Source organism: Heterodontus francisci, chromosome 34 (assembly GCF_036365525.1).
Source record: "Heterodontus francisci isolate sHetFra1 chromosome 34, sHetFra1.hap1, whole genome shotgun sequence".
NCBI lineage: Eukaryota > Metazoa > Chordata > Chondrichthyes > Heterodontiformes > Heterodontidae > Heterodontus > Heterodontus francisci.
The window spans coordinates 6,257,661-6,278,118 of NC_090404.1; the positions used below are offsets into that span (position 1 = coordinate 6,257,661).

The window sequence follows — 20,458 nt, forward strand, 5'->3', positions numbered from 1 at the left end:
TGCAATCCAGCCTTGTTTTTTTTCGCCTGTGCCTTAACAGGTCTATATTTGCTCTGCCTTCCAGACTGACTCAATTTCTCTTCTATATTTGACAGTGCATCACCCCCTATTGTGCCTCCACTCTGTATCCCATCCCCCTGCCAAATTAGTTTAAACCCCCACTAACAGCACTAGCAAACCTCCCAGCAAGGATGTTGGCCCCATTCCAGTTCAGGTGCAACCCAACCAACTTGAACAGGTCCCACCTTCGCCAGAAACAGACCCAGTGATCTAGGAACCTAAAGCCCTCCCTCCTGTACCATCTCCTCAATCACCATTCATCTGCTCTATCCTCCTATTCCTATACTCACTAGCACGTGGCACCGGGGGTCATCCAGAGATTACAACCTTTGAGGTCCTGCTTTTTAATCTGCTACCTAGCTCCCTAAATTCTTGTTGAAGGCCCTCATCGCTCTTTCTACCTATGTCGTTGGTACCAATGTGTACCATGACCATGACCCCATGACCCTTCCCCTTCAGAATGTCCTGCAAACCTTGTCCCTAGATCCTTGTCCCTAGCACCATGAGAGGCAACATTTTTTTAAATATTCATTCATGGGATGTGGGCGTCGCTGGCCAGGCCAGCATTTATTGCCCATCCCTAATTGCCCTTGAGAAGGTGGTGGTGAGCTGCCTTCTTGAACCGCTGCAGTCCATTTGGGGTAGGTATACCCACAGTGCTGTTAGGAAGGGAGTTCCAGCATTTTGACCCAGTGGCAGTGAAGGAACGGTGATATAGTTCCAAGTCAGGATGGTGTGTGACTTGGAGGAGAACTTGCAGGTGGTTGTGTTCCCATGTATTTGCTGCCCTTGTCCTTCTAGTTGGTAGAGGTCGCGGGTTTGGAAGATGCTGTCTAAGGAGCCTTGGTGCATTGCTGCAGTGCATCTTGTAGATGGTACACACTGCTGCCACTGTGCGTCGGTGGTGGAGGGAGTGAACGTTTGTAGATGGTGTGCCAATCAAGCGGGCTGCTTTGTACTGGATGGTGTCGAGCTTCTTGAGTGTTGTTGGAGCTGCACCCATCCAGGCAAGTGGAGAGTATTCTATCACTCTCCTGACCTGTGCCTTGTAGATGGTGGACAGGCTTTTGGGAATCAGGAGGTGAGTTACTCGCCTCAGGATTCCTAGCCTCTGACCTGCTCTTGTAGCAACGGTATTTATATGGCTACTCCAGTTCAGTTTCTGGTCAATGGTAGCCCCTAGGATGTTGATAGTGGGGGATTCAGCGAAGGTAATGCTGTTGAATGTCAAGGGGAGATGGTTAGATTCTCTCTTGTTGGAGATGGTCATTGCCTGGCACTTGTGTGGCGCGAATGTTATTTGCCACTTATCAACCCAAGCCTGGATATTGCCCATCCTGGAGTCATGCTTGCGGCCGCAGAAACGCCTTTCTCTTCCCCTTATGATTGAATCCCCTTTCACTATAGCCCTGCCACTCTTCTTCCTCCCCTCCCGTGCAGCTGAGCCACCCATGGTGCCTTGAACCTGGCTCTTGCTGCTTTCCCCTGAGCCATCTCCCCCAACAATATCCAAAGCGGTATCGGTTAGAGAGGAACAGTTATACAGGGCCTTGGTGAGACCACATCTGGAGTATTGTGTGCAGTTTTGGTTTCCTTACCTGAGGAAGGATGATCTTGCCATGGAGGGATTGTAAAGAAGATTTCCTAGGCTGATTCCTGGGATGGAAGGATTGACGTATGAGGAGAGATTGGGTCGACTCAGCCTATATTCACTTGAGTTTATAAGAATGAGTGGGGGTCTCATAGAAACCTATAAAATTCTAACAGGACTAGACAGGCTAGATGCAGGGAGGATGTTCCCGATGGCTGGGGAGTCCAGAACCAGGGGTCACAGTCTCAGGATACGGGTATGAGATGAGGAGAAAGTTCTTCACTCAGAGGGTGGCGAACCTGTGAATTCTCTACAGAGGGCAGTGGAGGCCAAATCATTAAATATATTAAAGAAGGAGATAGATATATTTCTCAATGCCAAAGGGATCAAGGGATATGGGGAGAAAACGGGAACAGGTTACTGAATTGGACGGTCAGCCGTAATCTTTTTTGAATGGGCCGAATGGCCTACTCCTGCTCCTATTTTCTATGTTTCTATGCTTATGTACTTCTATGTAAGACGCAGTTTCATTTTTTACTGGACTCATCTTTCTCACTTTATTGATAACTCCGTTATTAATGTGCTAAACCCTTTCTCAGTTATTACTGCACTATACAATGCCTCAGCTGGATAGACAGAGACAGACAGACAGAAAGAGAACTACGGAAGCCAAATGGATAATGTCGGAAATCAAGATATACATTTGTGTTTGTGAGGTTGCAATCAGTTTTGGTCAGAAGAATACGTTTAGTCTTGTTAATAGCGATCAGCAGCTGTGTGCAATTTCTAATTGCTTTGGTATTATGTGGATAGTATTTGTGTTGAAAGGATGGGTTAGATCTTGTAACAATTTCCCCAAGAAGAACTGGAATTCAGGGAGAAGATTAAAAGTTAGCAATCGTGCATTGCACTTTACACTGCTTAGTGACAAAATCTGTTGTGTTAAAGTTTACAAATCCACACTTTATGGGTACCGCGCCAATTGCTCACAGATTTTTCATGCTTCATTGTTTTTCCTGCAGGATTTTCTATTTAACTTTCTCCTGACCCACGGATTGTGTCAGAGTCTGGAATCGTGACCTCACAGCACTGCCCGATGGGCTGCCGCAGGGTCCGAATGCCCATCGAAATCTCTTATCGAGTGAAGAACATAGAACATAGAACAGTACAGCACAGTACAGGCCCTTCGGCCCACGATGTTGTGCCGAACCTTTAACCTACTCTAAGATCAAACTACCTACCTACCTTCATTCTACTATCATCCATGTACCTATCCAAGAGTCGCTTAAATGTCCCTAATGTATCTGCTTCTACTACCACCGCTGGCAGTGCATTCCACGCACCCACCACTCTCTGTGTAAAGAACCTACCTCTGACATCTCCCCGAAACCTTCCTCCAAGCACCTTAAAATTATGCCCCCTGGTGATAGCCCTTTCCGCCCTGGGAAAAGGTCTCTGGCTATCCACTCTATCTATGCCTCTCATCATCTTGTACCCCTCTATCAAGTCACCTCTCATCCTTCTTCACTCCAATGACAAAAGCCCTAGCTCCCTCAATCTTTCTTCGTAAGACATGCCCTCCAGTCCAGGCAGCATCCTGGTAAATCTCCTCTGCACCCTCTCTAAAGCTTCCACATCCTTCCTATAATGAGGCGACCAGAACTGAACACAATATTCCCAGTGTGGTCGAACCATGGCTTTATAGAGCTGCAGCTAACCTCGCGGCTCTTAAACTCAATCCCCCTGTTCAGCAGCAACTGAAATGAGCACACAAATAATATGCTATATATAAGGGTGGGTTTGTGTGTGGAAAACACATCATTCATCATGATTGTAAATGAATTCCACAAAGAAAAGTAATTTATCTTTGCCAGTATTTTTCAGCATTTCATTTCCTTTTATTCAAAATGTAATTGCAGATGGTTTAAAGGATTTAATATTTAATGATAAACTATTCTATTGCATGAGCTTGTTTAGAAAGTAATGTCACACTGACTATTCCTTTACCAGGGCGAGCCTGCCTGTCCCCAGTATTCAGTTGGAAAGGGTGTTAAATCACACCTAGAATAATGACCAGCTGCCGATTAATCACTGCGTTTTATTGTGGGTTGTTAGCTCACCAACAGACCGAAACGCCTGATATTTGCCTCGAGTGCCTGATAATTTGTGTAAGTGACAGTAAAAATGAAATTAAACATGAGCCTGACGTGAGGATATTAAATCTGTAATTCTCTGACTTACTATTTCCCTCATTACGCAAGATCCTATCTCAGTTATTACTGCAGTAGTACCTGTCACAGTTTTTATTAATTTAGACCCTGTATCAGTATTCACGGTGGTAGGTCCTGTCTCGGGGTTATTGCGGGAGTTGGAGAGGGCGGGGTGGACATTGTGGACTCAGCTCTCTATTACTGTTCACTGAGTCCACATTGACTGCAGCTACAACGCGGATGCCTGAGTCGCTGGAGATATTTCTGTTGCCAAAAGATGCAAACAGGTGCACATATTTACACAACCAAAACTTAAAAATTGACTTAAATACTGTTGCTGGGTAGATTTGTTTATCATAGTCCTCTATCGCAATGCTCAGGGTTTGAAGCTGTCTTTCAGCCATGCGGTCAGTGATGAGGAAGCAAAGCTTTGATTTACTGCACAGAAACCCCAGATGCTTCCTGTAAACGACCTTGTGCGTTCGAGCCTCCACAGAGTCGGTTGGGTTGCTGCCAAATATTTTGTGGAGCAGATCAGAATATGAAATTATTCGTTATCTCTTACACAAAAGAAACATTTTAAATTCAATAGTGACAAGTGTGAGGCGATGCATTTTGGCAGAAAGGATACGAGGAGGCAATATATACTTAATGGCGCAGTTCTAAAGCGTGTGCAGGAACAGAGGGACCTGGGGGCGGTCATAGCCAACACTCTTTGACGGTAGGAGGACATATTGAGAACATGGTTAGTAAAGCACATGGGAAATTTATTTATTTAGAGATACAGCACTGAAACAGGCCCTTCGGCCCACCGAGTCTGTGCCGACCAACAACCACTCATTTATACTAATCCTACATTAATCCCAGAGCACCTGGTGGAAGCCCATGCAGTCACAGAGAGAACTTGCAAACTCTGCACAGGCAGTACCCAGAACTGAACCTGGCTCGCTGGAGCTGTGAGGCTGCAGTACTAACCACTGTGCAGAGATAGCGAATGCACAAGCAGGGAAGCTATGCTGAACCTTTATGAAGCACTGGTTAGGCCCCAACTGGAGTGTTGCGTCACTCCACTTCAGGAAAGATGTGAGGCTCCTTGAGAGGGTGCAGAGGAGATTTACCATAATGGTTCCAGAGATGGGGGATTTTAGATACAAGGTTAGGTTGGAGAAACTGGGGTTGTTCTCCTTAAAGCAAAGGAGATTGAGGAGAGATTTCATAGACGTGTACAAGATTATGACAGGCTGAGATGAGTTAGACAAGCCAAAACTGTTTCCATTAACTGAAGGTACAAGGACTAATGGACACAGATTGAAGGTTTTGAGCAAGAGATGCGGGGAAGTATGAGGGGAAAAATTACACAGTAGGTGGTAATGGCCTGGAACACGCTGCCCACGAGGGTGGTGGAAGCGGAGACAATCAATGAATTCAAAAGGAAATTGGGTGGCCACTTGAATGAAATTAACTTACAGGGCTCCGGAGATCGAGCAGGAGAGTGGGACTGACTGGGTAGCTCCAGGGAGATCCTGGATGGGATGGACCGAATGGCCTCCTTCTGTGCCGTGCACAATTCTATGACTCTATATATGACTTTTGGAAAAGTCCATGCTCCTAATATTATAAAAGAGAAGACCATTAAATTATTCCACAGGCTATTTAATTAAAATTATTTCCAACTTGATAATTCTCGATAGTTCATATGGTTTAATCACTACTGTATGAAGCACAGGGAGAGTGATTTTACTGACCCAATACCCACATTGTAATGAGCCGACTGGGAATCGCAAAGTAAATTTAAAAAGTTGAATGGCTTTGATCCTACTGCAATCCTCTTTATGTTTTCAGAGATCTGCACTTCATTTAAGCTAAGGCTCCTTTGTACTGATTAACAGCCGTCCACAGTACAGATCAATCTATGCTGGTTTGGATTCGGTAACAGCCCTTATTCTGCCCGGTTACCAATGTGTAGAGAAATGCCCAGTTGCCATCTGTTTCAGCGGCAGATAAAACATTTAGTCTTGTGATATTGTGGAACATACCTCTATATACTGATATACTGTGCACTTGATAGCAGTGGATGTTACACAGTTGGTCGCTATTAAAATTATTTGCAAGGATTTGGATGCCGAGGTTCTGGTTCACCAACTTCTCTTTTAAAAAGGTTGATCTGAAGCCGGCGGGCCCCACGTTCGTTGGCGTCTCTACAAAATCACTCCTGAATTATCAGCAAGCTGATTTATTGTGCAGTTAATTTTCTGTCTTAGGGCTACAGACCCAAGAGAGACAACTTCATAATGTGGTTGCTTTCTACTCAGTTACGGACTCAAATCGTGTAGCTATGGTTAGACACAATTAAAATAGAATCACTTCACATAATACCATTTAGTTCAAAACATGCATTGCTTTTAAAACATATTTCCAAATAACTAACCCTGGATACAGATTAAAAAGCTCACATTTAACAAAACAACAGTGTAATGATATGAGTCCATTCTGTTGGTGCCGTGGAAGGTGGGACTTGGATCCAGTATCAGGAATCAATAGGCGGAGCCTGTAACCTCGCCCCCTTCTGCCGGGTATTTAAATGCCTGTCACTGGGACCGCAATACAACAGCTTGGGAGCGGGTTTGCTCAGTGAGTTTTTACCAGAACAATTTTCCCCGAATTGCCAGAAGGATGAGGTCGGCGATTTCTCTCAGTCTGTTACTGGTTTTCTTATCCCGTGAGTAGTTTTTATTGTCCGAGTCTCTCACTGTTACGTCTCAGTGTTAGTCTCTCTCTTTCGGATGACGCAGAGCCGGGAATCATTTCACCAGGATTAATCCTAGGGTTTCTATGTATATTTTTGTAGGCGTCCAGTCAGGTGTCGTTCTGACTCAGCCGGAGGCAAAGATAAGGAGTGCCGGAAGCTCTCTGAGACTGACATGCAAAACCGGAGGGTTCGATCTTAGTGCCCACGGCTTGCACTGGATCCGACAGTTTCAAGGGCATGGGCCTGAGTGGCTGGTTCACTATCACCTTTTATCAAACAAAAACTATGCCCGAGGGATTGCAAATCGATTTGCTGCGTCGAAAGATTTTGCAAAAGACCTCTTTCATTTGGACATGAATGACCTGAGGACCGAAGACACCGCTATCTATTACTGTGCAAGAGGGTCTACGGGGTGGGCCCTGGACAACTGGGGAGATGGGACCATGGTGACGGTTCCTGAGGGTAAGAAACATGAAACTGTTGTGTTTGAGACTCTATTGTATAATTCTGTTTATATTTATAATTAATTCGATCACCGACTCTTGGGTTAGTTGGATTCTGTATTGTGAATATTTGCAATGTTTCATTTGGTTCTGCGACAAAGAAATGATAAATTCGACCACTTCCCCACAACAGGTGTCGTTGAAGGATTCAGACCCGGCTTGTTATGACTTGGTATTTGTCTGCTGGTGAATCTGTGCCTGGGTTACGACAAATACCTAACCGTTGTTAAACTGTTTGGCCTTTCTACATTGTTTAATTTCCGTGATATTTAATTGTTGGAGATTTTATGATCGAATGTAAAGATGTCTTTGAAAGAAGATAAGACGCTGCAAACAGAAAGCTTTAGCGGCCAAACTAAATTTAATACATTTTAATGTATTTTGTTTGTGTTAATTTGTGTTACATCTATTAATCTTGCGTTCACGAACGCTGCTATCTAAAATCTGAAATGTTATTGTAATTAAGATCTAGATAATTAAAGATATGAAGCCTGAATCATAGTTAAATTAATATAACTGAAATCATTATAATGTAGTGACATCATCAATATTCCCAAAATACCCTGTAATACCGATATTAATTTCTTAAACATGGTTCTCCTCTCACAATTCTGCAATAGGCTGGGCGCAATTAATGTGAGTGGACAATTTTGGAGACAGTTTTTAATTATGCCTGATAATAATTGAATAAGATATTCATTCCTTTGCTCTATTCACCAAGACAAGTTTAAAAAAAAATATTGCTATCTATTTTACGAGGGTGAATGTAAGATTGTGTTTAAATGTAAATTATATGTGAGTTATAAACTGCAGTTTGTAAATTAACACACTTGCCAGGTTATTAAATTGTTACCGTGCAGCCAAAACCATGTTATCCTCAGCAAACTTTCCAAAAATAGAAATTATTATTTCTTTTCAGATAGCAAGACTATTATCACCCAACTAATTTTAAAGAGTTTATAAGGTTAAAGTATGAGTTGCAAACATCGCTGAAAGTCAAACAGAATTCTTCAGGTAATAGTTTTTATCAAAAACAAAATTAAGGAATGTGAACGGCCCTGACTGGTTGTAAATCTTCTGCTTCATTCTGCTATGTTTCATGGAGTGCAATCGGAGCCACTTAGTTAAGGAGCTTGTACCTGTGAGACTTGAGAATGTTTGACTTAAGTTCGAGGAGGCGCCTCAGAAGTGTAATCAGTAGCCCAGTTTATGACATTTGAAGGGGCAGCTCAGAAGGGGCTGACTATAGAAGGAGCTTACACTAGTTTTTAACCCGTGCTGAAACTGCCCTTGGAGTGTGTGAAGTGACAATGTAGAGGCGTTGGACTCCTTATATAACCAGTGCTTTACTGACCCGAAGTGTCTGACAGGGCAGTGCAAAGGCAGCTTTGCTCTGCATCCAAGCATTGTTACACGCGACGTTACACGACACGGCAGAGGAATGCAGAGGGAGCTTTGTCTCGCAGCGTTCAAGGAAACTCAAATTTGCCTCCAAATAATAAGATGTGATTTCTCCAGACAGATACAGCAAAATAAATCGTTCCATTGCTCTGATGTAAAACAGCTCATTAACTGATTTTAATCTTTCTGAAATAAAGTATATGCCAATTTAGAATAGATTGACCATCATTAACTTATTTGAATTATTGAATGAAATTATCATCATCATTATAAATTCACTTTCAGAACAATCAATTTCGGGAAGTGACTGCAAGTCTGCAGAAAGTTGCAACTGTTTTAATGTGATGCGCGGCTGCAGGTTAATTTGCAAATTTTCCGACAGTCAAATTACTCAGTAAATACTCTTATTATAGAAGGTTGAAATAGATCTGATAGGTGTATTTAAAATTATGATGTGTTCTCTTCCAAATCCGTACTCATCTTTGGAACATTGAATGTTTGAATCCTTCCAATCAGGTTTCCATCCCTGCCATTGTATCAATGCGGTTCTAATCATTAATGGCATCCTATGTAACTGTGACAAAGGTATTCTATCCTTCCTCGTCCTTCTCGAACTGTCTGCAGCCTTTAGCACGGTTGATCTCGTCATCCTCCTCCAACGCCTCTTCACCGTTGTTACGCTGGGTGGCGCTGCAGTCGCCTAGTTCTCTTATCTATCTAATCGTTGTCAGACCTGTAATGGCTTCTCTTCCTGCTGCTGCAACTTTACATCTCGTATCCCCCAAGGATCTATCCTTGACACCCTTGGCTTGAATTTTAGAAACTAGTTTGTGCAAAAGTTCTGCATTGAATCCTGTGCGCTAATTTATTCTATTTACATTTTAATAGAGATGTCAACCTTTAATTGTAAACTTTATTGTCCTGGGAACAGAGAAGATTAACATAAGGTCTGATAGATGTGCTGTAAATTTTGAAAGATTTTATAGGACAATTCGGGAAACATATTTTCGCAGGTCGGTGAGTTAATATGGAAAGGATACTTATTTAGTCCCAAAAGGAAGAAGGAAAAGGGTACAGATAATTTATTTTACTGAGAGTTGTTCTGGTATGGGATGTTCTTTGACAAAGAATAAAAAGCATATGAGTTATTGGTATGGGTTCAGGACTAGATGGAGAGATCCTGTCACGCTTAGCACTTTTAAACAATCCTGAACAGGGAGTTCCGTCGGTGGTGGTATTAAATGTTCTTGAAGAAGTGGAACATTTAGGGCAAGTGGATACCATAGAATTATTTCTTTCTTAATGGAGCCATTCCTACAGGCAGGCCTCTATCCGTATTGGCTAACATAATGAGGAAGACGGATCAATAAATGAGCGAAGGAGTTAAACAAAACAACACATTTCTAAAGTCTGCAATGAGATAACAGACCAGATAATCCTTGTCTTTCTAAATGGTATTGAGTAAGAAATATATGCTGACAAATAGAACTGAAATCTCCTCTGATCTACTTCTGTTAAGAAGTTTTTTAAAAATGACCTAACATGGCCGAGGTTATTATATTTGTAATGTGATAGTGGTCGGCCAAAGAGAGATATATTCCTAACCAGGGGATCTACAGATACTGATAATCGAAGCTTGAAATAACTGAAACTCAAACGCAGATGTAGTTTCTAACCTGAAAATTCTGGGATTATTGTATCCTCTGGTCAGTTTTCTATTTTATGATTGCTAAATGCGCACGTTACAGATTTACAGAGTCTAACTTGTTCAATTGTCCACTTAGTCCCAGTGATACCGTCTCCTCCCACCCTCTACGGCCTTATCTCTTCATGTGAACAAGCCAACACCGACGGCTCAGTGACTTTCGGCTGTTTGGCGATGGACTACACCCCCCAAATCACCGCCCTTACTTGGAAGAAAGATAAAGAGCCGATCACCACTGGATTCAACACTTACCCGTCAGTGCTGAACAGGAAGGGAACCTACACCCAGAGCAGCCAGTTAACCATCACCGAGTCAGAGCTGGGAAGCAGCAAAATCTACTGCGAGGTTCGGCGCGGCGAGTCGGTCTGGATCAAGGAAATGCCAGGTTAGTGTTGTCAAATACAGGGGGAATTTGTTCAAGGCAGATAAGTGATGTTCAACTTGTCTGGAGCATTCATTAGACCAGACTTACAGTACAGTGCACAGTGGTGGTCTTCTCATCACACTTCGTATATTGTGTATAATTCTGGACGCAATGTCACAAAAAGAATATTGAAGATGGAAAAAATAAATGTTAAGGATGATACCAGAATAGAAGAATTATAACTATCAAGAAAGTTTGAACAGGTTTGGGATTATGTCTCTCGAAAAGAGGATTAGATGTAAACTAACATGCCTTCAAAATTAATAAAGATTTTGATAGGGTACAGGTAGAGAAAATATTTCTACTTTTGTCCAAAGCTGGAGGTAAGGAATATAGATAATCACTTACAAACCCATTCAGAAAATTCAGGAGAACCGCTTTACCTGGAGAGTGTTTAGAATGAGGAACGTGCTACCACATTGAAAGCTAAGGTTCATAGCACGGAGGCACTTAAAATACAAGGAATAAATGAATAGGAGGTTACTTTGCTCGGGTGAAATGAAATAGGGTGCGAGTAGGTTGGTGTGAAGAATAAACACTGGCATCGACCTGTTGGCCCATTGGCCTGTTTTGCCGAATCAATGCAGTTGGTAATCATTTTGGTTGCAACAAAATTAATTGCACTAAAATGTATTTTGTTGAAGATCGTGTGGTACATCATCCAACCGTTTTGCTCACCCGGTGTTCCAATGAAGAAATCGCAATCAGCCGACATGCAACCGCCGTCTGTTTAATCATCGATTTCCGTCCAAAAGCATTTGAGGTGACTTGGTTGAAGGATGGACAACCCATGGAATCGGGCTTCGTCACCTCTCCCGCCTTTGAAGTGAACGGGAACTTCTCGGCGACCAGTCGGCTGACAGTCCCCGCTGGGGAATGGTTCAACAACACGGTCTATACCTGCCAGGTCTCCCATCAAGAGGTCACCCAAAGCCGAAACATCATTGGATCTCAGAGTAAGTGACACAACTCTGGGAAGCATATATTATTCTGTGCTTCAATTCCAATCATAGTTATCGCATTAATAAGAATTACTACAGGGTAAAGAACAATTTCTAATTCCCAGTCGGCGGCACAGTGGCGCAGTAGTTAGCACCGCAGCCTCACAGCTCTGGGTTCGGTTCTGGGTACTGCCTGTGCGGAGCTTGCAAGGTCTCCCTGTGACCGCGTGGGTTTTCACCGGGTGCTCCGGTTTCCTCCCACAGCCAAAGACTTGCAGGTTGATAGGTAAATTGGCCGTTGCAAATTGCCCCTAATGTAGGAAGGTGGCGGGGATGTGATAGGGAATATGGGATTAATGTAGGATTAGTATAAACGGGTGGTTGTTGGTCGGCACAGGCTTGGTGGGCCGAAGGGCCTGTTTTGGTGCTGTATCTCTCTCTCTATGACCCAGTCGTGCAGTTTCAGCTTCCATCGAATGTAAAAGAGGATAACTCAGAAAGAGTTGCATTGATATAGAGCCTTTCGTGATCGTAGATCATCCGTTGGAGCCAATGAACCCCTTTTGAAGTGTAGCCACTGCTGTAATATCGGAAATGAAACAGGTTTACAAGCATAGAGCAGGGTCCAGGAAACAGCAATGTAATATGATCAACAATCTGGTTAGTAATACTGGGTGAGCGATAAGTATTGACCAAGGACACCGGGTAAATATTCCATGCTTTTCTTCGAAATCGTGCCATGAAATTTTTAGGCCCAACGGAAAAGGCAGACGGGGCCTTTGATTTGAACGCAGCATCCGAAATAGGGCGTCTCCGACAATGCAGCACTCAGAAGTTTGTGAATCTTTGGAACTGTCTATCCTAAAGGGTAGTGGATGCTCAATGGTTTCATTTATTTAAGATTGACATCGCTTGATTTTTGTTTTCTAAGGGAATCGAGGGATATGTGGAAGGCACAGGAACTGGGAGTAGAGGTGGAAGATCAGCCATAATCGTATTCAAAGGCGGAGCAAGCTCGAGGCGCCAAAATGGTCCACTCTTGCTCCTTTAAAAAAAAATATTTTTTAATGTTTCCCTCTGCTGCGAAGTCAGTGTCCTTAATCTCAGGTTTATCCTGAGTTGGCTGATACTATTTGGACTGACAGTACTTGTCTACTGCCCGTTACTGGTAATAGGCTGAGGAGCCCGACTTGAAATACCATCTCTATTCAGAGTATCTGTTTCAGTTCTGCTCACCGCATGTCAGAACGATGCACAGAGGGGGCGCAGCACGGATTCACCGCAATAATACCAGGATTTAAAATGTTATATTCTGCGGAAAGGTTGCAGAGCCCGGCTTTGTTTTATTTCGAGTGTGGGAGATTAAGGGCTGATCAAATTTAGGTGCTTCAGATGATTAAACGTGATGGAGAGAGACAGAGAGAGAGAGAGACTGTTTCCTCGAATGGGGAAGGCCCATCTTAACATTAAAAAAGGCCCCTCATGTCAGGAAGCACTTCTTCAGGAAAAGGGTAGTGGGAGATCTGGTGCCAGAAAATTTTTATCGCCACAAAATCGCAACTAGACGCCAGAAATTTAACTTTGTTTCCTGTGAGGCCTCAAACTTTGGAGTTAATTTGACACCAACATAATTTACATGAAAAGTTCTTGCCTTGTAGGCTGAATTATTGTAATCCGTGGAGATGCGTTCGGGAACAAGGATGAGTGTAAAAGCGTAAAGGAATTCGGATTGACATAATTGCATACTTAACACAATTGCCCCCGGAATTACTCACTTTGTATGCCAGACCTTTGTTTCTCATCCAATTATTTGTATCTCTGGGTTAAAAAAAACTGAGAAAATGTTTAAGAGACCCCCGGATTGGTTACAAATAGTTAGCTTTCAAATAACGATGATGTTGAAGTAATAGCAAGATGTTATCTCTGAGTTGCTTATGATTTATATCCTTGAGAGAGTAGAAACTGTATACTGCTGTCCTTATTATGAAGATGAAGCTTTGGTTGACTCTCAGTTCTGTTTCACAGATCGTTCTCCGTGCAATGATCCAGTAATTAAACTACTGCCACCATCAATAGAACAGGTCTTACTGGAGGCGACGGTGACCTTAACCTGCGTCGTGTCTAATGCTCCTTATGGCGTCAACCTGTCCTGGACACAAGAAAAGAAGCCTTTGAAATCAGAGATTGCCGTCCAACCCGGAGAGGATCCCGACAGTGTGATCAGCACCGTAGACATCTCGACACAAGCCTGGCTGAGTGGGGCTGTGTTCTACTGTGTGGTGAGCCATCAGGATCTGCCGACTCCTCTCAGAGATTCCATCCACAAGGAAGAAGGTGAGCGTTGAGATTGAAGCAATAGGTGAGACTCCATGACTATTTCTGGCAATCGTGCAGCGCCAAATCGTCGTAATAACTGTTTAAAACGACTATTCGGATAATTCAATTCCCCGAACCAAAACCACATAGCTGATGCATATAATGTGAAGCTGGATAAGTACCGAGGGGAAAAGGAATAAAAGGATATACTGATATACTGTTGGCGTGAGGTTCGTGTACACCATGAAGAGTTGTGTAGAAAACTAAACACTGTTCTGGCCACCATATCACATGTAGAGGACAGGGTATGTCATAAGCTCCCAGAGAAGGATTCCATGTACTCTGTTCTGGCCTGGAAAATCGAGCAGGCCTCTGAGGGAACAGGGAAAACACGGTTCTCTCACATATAGCCACCGTGTTCATTGCCATATGAGCATAAAAAGGGAGTAGAAGTAGGCATCAAGTGTGCTCCACCATCCAATAAGACCACAGCCGCATTTCTATATCAAGACAACTTTCTTGCCATATCTTCATGCTCCTTGATTCGGACCGTGCCCACCAGATTTCAGTCTTGAATATGCTCTTGACTGGGCATCCACAGCTACTTGGGGTAGAGGATTCCAAAGGTTCAACACACTCTGGATAAAGAATGTTCTTCTATTCTCAGTCCTAAATGGCTGATCCTACATCCTGAGTCTATGAAACCTAGTTACCGAACCCCACCCCACCACCACCCCCCCCCCCAAAGTCAGGGTAAACGACCTCTCAGCCTCGTCTCTGCAATTCTCCAATTTATTAACATTTATTTTAATTTTTCTGCAGTTAAAGATATGCGAGAACCCTCCGTGTCTGTCCTCTTGCCCCCTGCAGAAGAAGTTTCCACTCAGAGTTCCCTCTCCCTCACCTGCTTAGTGAGAGGTTTCTCCCCCCGAGAGATCTTCGTCAAGTGGACCGTCAGTGACAAGTCGGTGAATCCGGGCAACTACAAGAACACCGAGGTGATGGCGGAGAACGACAAGAGCTCCTTCTTCATGTACAGCCTGTTATCCATTGCAGTGGAGGAGTGGGCCAGCGGCGCTTCTTACTCCTGTGTGGTGGGACATGAAGCGATCCCCTTGAAGATCATCAACAGAACGGTTAATAAATCCAGCGGTAACCCGAGTTTAGCAAAATTTCCCCTTGCATTGACGGACACCCTCCATGTTCCTCAATGAGAATCTGTCAGTTGCATTTCAGTTCTTAAATAAAAACCAATAAAGGCTTTTTCTTCCAAACGTGAGTTAAACACACATCCTCTTATTAATAAATTCAATTAATAAAAATCTGGAATTGAAAGCTAGCCTCAATAATGGTGCCATGAAACTAACATCAATCGTTGTAAAAGCCCACCTGGTTCACTGATGTCTTTTCAGGAAGCAAATCTGCCGGCCTTACCTGGTCTGGCCTACATGTAAGTCCAGAGCCACAGCTCTTGACTCTTAACTGCCCTCTGAAGCAGCCTAGCATGCCTCTCATTTGTTAAAGGCAATTAGGGATGGGCAACAAATGCTGGGCTTGCCAGTGATGTCCACATCCAATGAAAGAATAAAAAAAAAATCAAATTTTTGCCTAGAGGAGGGGTCTTCATCCGAAATAGGTTATTTGGCGGTCCCACACGCAAGGCTAGTATTATAACATTTATTCCCAACTCTGATGCATCACTGAAACTCCGGCTTTACAGAATTCCTCACAGTAAGTTCGGCAACTTTTCTCCCCATGTGTAGCATCAAAATATTTACAAATGCAACTCTTTTAGAACTTGGTGTCCTTGCTCCACGAGTTGTCCATCCATTCAGAATTGGGCCCAGATTTACACTTCAACATCGCGCTCACTGGAAAACTAAAGTGAGAGCCATATATCAAATAATTTTACTTTAACACCCTTCATTCGATAGGTGGACCTTTGGGTAGTCATGTGCGGCTTTAAACTCAGAACATTGACGTGAAAGGGCGGCTATTTACCCAAAGCTGCACCTCCCCCATAATAAAGAGGGGAAGTCCAATTGTTAATCCACTGTACTCCCCCAATCGAAGAGATGAGAAAGGGAATTGTTAACCCACCGTACCTCCATTGCCCCAACCAGAGACAGAAGAAAGGACAGATCTTAGCCCATTAAACACCCACTCCCCCAACCAGAATTAAAAAGGTCAAAGCTTAACTCATTGTACCCCAACTAACCCATTAGAGAGAGACAGAGAGAGGAAAAGGCAGTACTTAACCTACTGTACATGATAATCCCTAACCAGATAAAAAGAAAAAAGCAATTGTAACCCATTGTACTTACCACTCACCCCCCCAACTATCCCATAGACAGAGCTAAAGGAAAATTGTTAAAACCACTGTACCTCCCACTTGCCCAGCAGAAAGAGGTGAAAGGGAAAATGTTAACCCTCTGTGCACTTACTACCCTCCCCGCCTCCCATAGAGGGTGAAAAGGATAAATGTTAACCCACTGTACCCCCACTCCAGTGGCAGAAAGAGAGGAGGTGAATAGCACATTTCTGTACACAATCATTTGCCACCAGAACAAAGTCAACTGTCCCAAGGTTTTCTACTTACGACATGAGAATTCTATAATAAATTAAGAATTTAGTCAAAATAATATATTTAAATAAGGATTCGAGAAAATTACCCATGTTCATCATAACCTAACAGACCGAATTCTACTAATCCAACATCTAAACTGGTGATGGAATCCCCTTCAGATCCATGCATAAACATGCTTAGACATACACATTCGCACACAAAGGGGCAAACAGAAGAAGCTAAAGCAAGGGATAGTCGTATTCACACATACATAAATATTAACCTAAAAAAAAACAAACTTGGAAGACAAATGCAGAATTAAAATATAAATCTCTATTCCAGTACTATGTGTGCACTGAAGCAATATTCTCAGCGAGAAACTAATATAATTTAAGGGTGTTAAAAGTATTTCCTTCACAAATAACTCAGCAGGATTGGGACTTAAAGTCAATCTTTCACCCTACTCTTTACAGTCTCCAAACAGATAGCGGTTGAAGCCTAGAATTAAAATAACCAGTATCAATCCGCGAAAGACCATCGTTATCTTACCATCATGTCCCGAATGACAGATGGTACAAAATTGATCCATGACAAACGAACATCTGGGATTGGAAAAACATATCACCCATTCCAACATGGCCTTAATGCGGATGATAAAGGAAGGGTGGCTGTGGATTTAGCAACATGGATATATTGCCAAGAGTGATCAAATTAACACAAGATATACATTGAAAACTAAATAAGTGAATAAACTGAAACACTACAGAAAATAAACAAGATAGGGTAACGATAATATATATCCCAGTCTAACAAACCATCCGAATATATTTCCCTTCTCTACAACCTTGCAGATTACATAAAGCACATCTGGATTGAAGACCATGAAGAAGAGTTTAACAACATCTGTACAACCGCTGCCACATTCAACATCCTATTCTGCCTGAGTATATTCTACAGCGCTACCGTCACTCTCGTAAAGGTGAGAAGATTCAATTTGCTTTCAGTTCGAACTGACTGAAGTAAGTTAAGAACATAAGATATAGGAGCTGGAGTAGGCCATTCGGCCTTTCGAGCCTGTTCCGGCATTCAGTAAGACCAAGGCTGATCTGATTGTTGCCTTAACTCCACTTTCCTGCCTGCCCCTCATAACCCTTGACTCCCTTGTATCAAAACTCTATCTAATTCAGCCTTGACTACATTCAATCACCTAGTCTCCAATGCTCCCTGGGGAAGAGAATTCCTAAGATTAATGACCCTCTGAGAGAAGGAATTCTTCCTCATCTCCGTCTTAAATAGGAGTCAACAAAGATTTCAACGTTTAATTGATTTTTTAAAAACTTAGAAAAACCCGCGGACACAAAATCTCTGCTTCATTATTGTATCCCTCTTTTCCAGGTCAAGTGACCAGTTGAATTCCAGATGCCAGGGATTTTCTTCAATTGTTTATGAACTTCTCTGTGTTCTGAAAATAAAATATACCATCTTGGTAAATCTCAAAGTAAAATGCTTTCAGTTAGTAGATCTGAAGCTGTGGATGAAAAAAGCAGACTAACGAGATTCCGCACTTCTGTTTGAAGTGTCATTAATGTGTGAGATAATCGTTTATAGATTTAAATGTTCCTTAGAGTTTCATTGTTGTTTGAATACTTCATGTGCAAATAAATAGCAGTTCTCATTTATTATCCGCAATTGTTCCCTTAACCTTACGTTAAGCCGCTTTTCTCTCTCTCTGGTCTGTTGCTGTTGTACAGATAGCTGGCAGCTCAGATCGCCTGCGTTCAGTTCTCAGTGTGACGATCGGTTGTTATATCCATTCTGTGTTTACTTCTGTATAAATTGCCCTCGCTGACATTGTTAATATATCTGTAATGACAAATAAACAAACTTTGCTATGTTCCTTTTTCACCATTGCCTCACCATTTTTTCTATTATATATTTTTATTTTTCTGGAATAGAGGAGTTTTCTGTTGCTCCTACAAACACCTACTACTGATTCTCTCTCTCTCCCCACGTCTCACATTCCACCTTATCCCTCTGCCTTTAGGAACGTTATTTAGTTTATTTCTGTATTGCTGCTTTATTTGTTTCTGGTTATGCCTACCTACTTCACTTCCTTTGTTTCTGTATCAAATGACCTCCTTTCCATTTTTTTTTTACCCTGTTAAGAAAAACAAATTCTCAACTTTTCTATCTTCGTCACTCTGTTTCTCAATTTATCACATTTTAAAACCTTTTTCCCCTTGTGCATCTAAAAACATAGGAAAAGGAGTAGAGCAATCAATCTTTTCTGTCTGTTCTTTTATCCAATTAGATCACGGTTGATCTGTACCTTAAATCCATCTATCCGCCTTGATTCTGCACCCTTAATAAACTCACCTCACAATAGCAATGCAACAAGCTCGGTTTGGAAAGTTTCAATTGACCCTGACGCAGAGTTATTTTTGCTAGGAGAAATATCCAGTTACTTACTACCCTTTGTGCTGAGGAATGCTTCCGGACTTCAATGCTGCACTAATCTCAAGGTTATAAAGCCTTTTTTCTGGGCTTCCTCGCCAGAAAGCTTCGTTTCCTCTATCTAATCTATCAAATACGTTAATCATCAGAAACACCTCAATTATGCCATTCTTAATCTTTTATTGTCAAGGGGATACAATCCTGGTCTATGTAACCTATCTTGATAGGTTAATCCTTGAAACCTAATCAATCTCAGTTGCATTCACTCCAAAGCCTAAAGGCAAGGGAACCAAAAACAGGGCTTCTTGGATGACGAGGGAGAAAGAGATTATGATGAAACAATAAAAAACAAAATGCATGTCAGGTGAATTCTTCATGTGAGAACCAGGCCAAATACAATCGGTTGAGATGGGAAGTGAAGAGGAAAATAAGACTGGCAAAGAGAGAATATGAGAATAGAATGGCAGTCAAGGGAACCAATTTTTTTCCACTAGCATGCAAATAATAAGCGGTAGTAAGAGATGGAGTGGGGCAGTGGGGCCCATTAGGGGCAACGAAGGTAATATATGCTTAGAGGCACAGGGCGAGGCCAATATATGTAGCAATGTTCACCAAGGAAGTGGAATCTGACAAATTATAAGTAGAAGCGGAGAGAGTAGAGGCAATGAATATGGTACAAATGGAGAGGGGCATGGTATTAAAAAGGTTGTCTCTGCGTTTAGGGTAGATAAGTCAACCGGTCTGGATAGCTTGAATCTCAAACAAAAACAAGAAATGCTGGATTCACTCAGCAGGTCTGGCAGCATCTGTGGAAAGAGAAGCAGAGTTAACGTTTCGGGTCAGTGACCCTTCTTCGGAACTGACAAATATTAGAAAAGTCACAGATTATAAACAAGTGAGGTGGGGGTTGGGCAAGAGATAACAAAGGAGAAGGTGCAGATTGGACGAGGCCACATAGCTGACCAAAAGGTCACGGAGCAAAGGCAAACAATATGTTAATGGTGTGTTGAAAGACAAAGCATTAGTACAGATTAGGTGTGAATATACTGAATATTGAACATCAGCAAGTGCAAACCTGAAGAAAAACAACCTGAAAAAAACAGTTGGTAAGCAAACTGTACAAACTAAGATGAAATGAAATAAATGCAAAAAAAGATTGTAAAAAATGTAAAAAGGAATGCAAAAAAAAAAAGGAAGAAAAAATAACTAAAAATGAAAGTAAAGTGGGGGGCTGTCATGCTCTGAAATTATTGAACTCAATGTTCAGTCCGGCAGGCTGTAGTGTGCCTAATCGGTAGATGAGATGCTGTTCCTCGAGCTTGCGTTGATGTTCACTGGAACACTGCAGCAATCCCAGGACAGAGATGTGAGCATGAGAGCAGGGGGGAGTGTTGAAATGGCAAGCAACTGGAAGCTCAGGGTCCTGCTTGCGGACTGAGCGGAGATGTTCTGCAAAGCGGTCACCCAGTCTGCGCTTGGTCTCCCCAATGTAGAGGAGACCACACTGTGAGCAGCGAATACAGTATACTACATTGAAA

At 42.4% G+C, this 20,458-nt stretch overlaps 2 gene segments (V, D, J or C); one reads left to right on the top strand and one right to left on the bottom strand.

Annotated features, from left to right (window-relative positions):
* The window catches only part of LOC137348552 (Ig heavy chain C region, secreted form-like), a 703,592-nt gene that overhangs the window by 246,451 nt on the left and 436,683 nt on the right, over positions 1–20,458 (bottom strand).
* Positions 6,482–15,154, top strand: LOC137348966 (Ig heavy chain C region-like). The segment is given in 6 exon segments: positions 6,482–6,580; positions 6,710–7,072; positions 10,299–10,604; positions 11,288–11,599; positions 13,610–13,918; positions 14,723–15,154. Coding segments are annotated over 6 exon segments (1,728 nt in total).